Source organism: Dendroctonus ponderosae, unplaced genomic scaffold (assembly GCF_020466585.1).
Source record: "Dendroctonus ponderosae isolate FM_Combo_2020 unplaced genomic scaffold, Dpon_F_20191213v2 Dpon_F_20191213_229, whole genome shotgun sequence".
NCBI lineage: Eukaryota > Metazoa > Arthropoda > Insecta > Coleoptera > Curculionidae > Dendroctonus > Dendroctonus ponderosae.
In genome coordinates, this window is record NW_026018437.1 from 26,618 (window position 1) to 31,232 (window position 4,615).

The 4,615-nt window shown below is 41.0% G+C and overlaps 1 protein-coding gene across 1 annotated transcript in view; it reads right to left on the reverse strand.

The window, feature by feature from the left end:
- Nucleotides 1–901, reverse strand: part of LOC125503680 (whirlin-like) — a 4,262-nt gene extending 3,361 nt beyond the window's left edge. Inside the window, exon 1 of the mRNA XM_048664410.1 lies at nt 636–901. Within this exon, the coding sequence (XP_048520367.1) occupies nt 636–866 (231 nt within the window). The 5' untranslated portion in view covers nt 867–901. The remainder of the gene's footprint in view (nt 1–635) is intronic.
- Nucleotides 902–4,615: the final 3,714 nt, after the last annotated feature.

Below are 4,615 nucleotides of genomic sequence, written 5' to 3' on the forward strand. Positions count from 1 at the left end.
AACATATTCTCTACTGCATGGTGCTAAAAATGGCTCGATATCGGGCTCAGATTTTGAGTGAAAAATGTTTGCGAGGTCTTTTGCAAATGCAATGCCAAACTGCTTTATGAAGCTGCCGGCTTAAAAAAATGGTAAGATTCTACATTATCTAAAAATAAAATGGGTGTCGCAATCCTCATGCATTTCCAAACAAATTTGATCTCTTGCTGTTATTTCGTCCGACGCCTGGTTTTTGCTTAAAAAAATGAAAATCGTTTGACGGCAGCGTCGACTTGCTAAAATCGGACGGGCTCTGTTGTGTGCAATTCAAACTTTACCACCCTGTATTGCGAAAGCTAGAGCGTCTACGATATATGCTGATATAAAGTTTTTGTCTTGAAATTGGTCCAAGAATCGTCCCTTAAAATATTAGATTCATATTGGGAAAAACACTGATTTTGGTCCTTCGAGCGGGATTAATAATTCGGGTAAACCCGCTTTGAAGGACCAAATTAAGGCAATGAAGTAACAGAATCAACTTGATTTAGCTGGGCAGGTTTTTTTTGGTCCAAGTTTTTGAACTTACATTCATTTCCACACCATCTCACTCACTCCCCAACAGCTCACAACTAACCAAACCTGACCACAGTACTCACATTAATATTAATAATTCTAGGCAGAGGGTGTTTCGTATTGGCGCCCCCTTCAATCGCAATGCCCAAAATCGGTTTGGTTTTCTTCACCATCACGCGCAAGTTGCCCTCTTCGTCCTGTAGGACTCTGGGCGGTTCCCTGGGTTCCAACTGTCCATCTCTGGTCAGACGCTGCATTGATTGGTGGCGGCGCATCACTTCATCCCCCTCCAATAAGCTGCCATCCTCTTTCATGTCGAAGCTGCGCGATAGCTTGTGCGCGAGCTCCTAAACAGAGTGAAAGCGACAGTAAACTGGCTGTAGGCAACTCAGATTTGTGAACTTTGGGGGACTTTCGACGTTGAAAATTTGCTGTGCTAAAAGTAATGCGATTTACCACCACTTATCTTAGGAGGAAAAGTCAACGGGAACAGACATGCAGGGGCAAAGTCATTTTGCAAATAACTCGCGAACTACTCGGAGTTTTTTGCTCGCGTATTCCGAGGTCTTTCAGGGTGACAAATTTGGCTTGAGGAAGTCGTTTTTGGCCATCACAATCTGCCTTGGTTCTCATATTTTTCTTCTTCTACATTGTTTATTATTTGAAAAACACATTTCTAAAAACACTAATGCAGGCTGCAAGTGAGGAGTTACTTAAAGGTACATTTTCAACACTATGGCCAGCACGAAGTCCAGATTTTGATCCTCTAGATTTTTCAGTGAGGAAATACCTGAGCTGCTGATGAAATTTGTCATCCTCAAAAGCTCCAGAGCGTTTGTAAGTTGTTTGGAAAAAACAAGTTGAAGTTGTTTGTTGCTGTTTCCGTTGACCCTCTTAGGATAAGTTGTGCTAAATCATCGAATTTTGGCCGTAGAAACCGGACATTTTTGCATCACTACTTACGAGGCCCAGTAAATCAACTTCTATAACTAAATGCAAACTAAACTACTAGAAGAAATCGATAGGGAACAGAATGTGGTGATCATGAGGGAAAAATCAGCAAACTAGTTTGCCCTATTTGCAGTGAAATCTACAAGGTGCTCTAACAAGGTCGCAAAACTCTAAAACTTTCATGCCCCCGCATGCATGCGATGTCTGACCCCAAAGTGAACCTTGACTCTGAAACAGCCCTTAGTGTAATCGTTTGTCGTTAGGTAATACAGTTTCCCATCTCCAAGAGAGTGTTTGAGGTGGAGCTGCACAATGGGAGACTGTATTTAGCCAAAAATGTCCAAAAGATACAACACTACTCAATATGCACAATGCCTTGATTGCGTGTATTTGGTGACAGAGCTGAACTCATCTGAGTATTAGTTGGTGGTAGGTTTCAGGTAAATCTACAAAAACAAGCGACTTGAAGAAGCAGTGTGGAGAAGTAGAAGGTGCAGATAATTTGAACATCCGAAAGCCAGATTAGTGGAATTTTTCGTGTGGGTTTTGGGTGTGGAAATGTGGAAATTTGGGGTTCCAATTTCGGCGATTCGCGATCCCAGCAAACATTTTCGCCATCATCATCATCTGAAAACGTTTGCCGTGATCAACCAAAAGTAACTAAAACAAACCATCAGGTGTCGATCATCGTGCTTGTAATAAATAGTGCCGATCGGCGGGAATTGTTTGGCCAAATCACTAGAAAGCAATTCCGAACGCAAATTCTACAAACAAACGAAACAGAAAAAATTCCCGAGTGAACGCAAACGATTCCCGCAAGTCCAATATAGATCAAAGGAAGGAAAATCTAAACCATCCGAGGCCATGCTCATTTCGTAGTGCTGTATATGAAGGAACAAGACCTACGATGACTTACTAAAGGTCTGCCCCAGTACCAAGACTTCACCTTCTGGGTCCAACCGCCCAAGCTCGATCGCAGTCCTCCCAAGTACCCGCTCTGCAAAATATGTTTAGCTCATTTTCCACTGTCCATCAGCTGTTCCAACACAACAGAAAACATTCAGGAAGTGCATGTTAATTGGCCGCTTACACCATAAATATTTAAAAGCCACATGGTGGGTTCGACCTTCGCTCGCTTTACCTGACCCATTGTTTACCTCAGGTGTTTTCTACCTGTTGGCTACTCTTCGAGCTTCTCTTTCAGCTGCGCTCCTGATAGGCGGTTCTTTCTGAAGATCAACGGGTTCAGGCACCCAACCAACCGGACAAGTTGGTTTGGTTTCTTCAATTTCTTCGCGATTCTTCGACCCAACTGACCGACGGTTTCTAGTTACTACCATGGCCGTTGCTATGTTCTCCTGATCAGATGTGCTTCTTCTAGATCATTTGGTTGACTCTCTTTGATCATATCTGTCGAAGATCGTGATCAAGACCCATCCTTAAGACATCGAAGGCTATTTACGTGTATTAACTATTGTCTAAGGGGTTGGTCTTTATTAACTGGAAGAAAACCTTCAACACAGTCAAAGCCGTGAAGATACAACCGAAGAAACATCGTGATTTATTGCGTTCTCTGTACCCGCCACCACCCACTTCTTTCTTCTAGGTTGTTTTGAAGATATCGGGTGTCTTTCTTCGTATTCTGTGTTCCTGGTGGAGGCGAAACCGAATGAAGATCAATGGGTTAAGGTTTCTCCAAAAAAAACCTTCAAACTTTCATTGTTTCCAATTTGCCGTCATGAGTTCATTCCATTCAACTAATTTCAACTAAATTTTTGGTTGTTTTTAGTGTAACAAGTCTTGAAGCAAGCTGGTTGGTTGGTTGGTAGGTACCCAAACTCCATCCATACTGTTTTTTGTCTTGGATTTTCTTGTTCTTCTTCTGCATTCGGTTCTGTTGATGGTCGGTGGTTCTTCACTGGTGCCCAAGTGTTGCATTTTGCTGAAGAAATTATCAGGGACACATAAAACGCACTGAATGTGGATGAACCACTGCGTTAAGACCTTTTGCCTTCGGCATGCACTTGGTGACGAGAATTATCTGAAAACGGCCTGAAATCTCCATCCGTTTGCATTTTTTCTCTAGGAAATTGATCTGGAGATGATCTGAGAACCAAAACGTCGCTATAAAACAAACGATTTGGATTTTCTGTCTAGAGTTGGCTGAAAACGGACGCTCACTGCGTTCTAAGTTAAATTTAGTCCATAAACCAATTGATTTGAGTTTTTTGCGTCGAAAATTGACTAAAATCAGCCCGAAGTTTCGATCGAATTTTTTTCTTCTGTTGGGAATTGATCTGATTGTGGTTTAAGAACCGAAACGACGTTCTAAAGTTTAGGATTTTGATTTCGCTTCGAAATTTGTCTGAACTCAACCATACATTGCGATCTAGATTATTTGTACACAGCAAAATTTCTTTGATGATGTCTTGATGACCGAAACGGGTGCTTTATAAATCAATGGGGTTCGTGTCGAAGTCTGCCCAAAAACAGGCAGAAATTGAGATCGAGACAATTGCGTTCCGAGGAGAAATTCATAAAGCAAACGATTTGAATTTTGTGTCTAAATTTGACGAAAAACGGTCCCTTATTGCGATCCAAACGATTTTCATACAGGAAAAATAATTTGATGATGGTTGTAATTTGATGATGGTTTTAGTACCGAAACGCACCTTATAGACCAATTGATTTGAACTTTGCGTCGAAAACTGACTGAAACCGGGAACAACTTCCGATGGAGCTGGATTTTTTAATAGAAAATTGACCTGATGATGTTTTTAGTACCGAAACGGTTTGGATTTAAACGCCAAATGAATTTTATTCAGAAAAAAATGTGTGATGATGGTTTGACAACCGAAACATACGTTCAAAACCATCTGATTTCGATGAAAATTTGACTGAAAGAAGGCAGAAACTTAAATCGAGATGCATAGATTTTGCATCAAAATTTCACTAAAAACTTATTGCAACCTAAATGATTTTCATCCAGGAAAAATAATTTGATGATGGTTTTAGTACCGAAACGCACCTTATAGACCAATTGATTTGAACTTTGCGTCGAAAACTGACTGAAACCGGGAACAAATTCCGATGGAGCTGGATTTTTTAATAG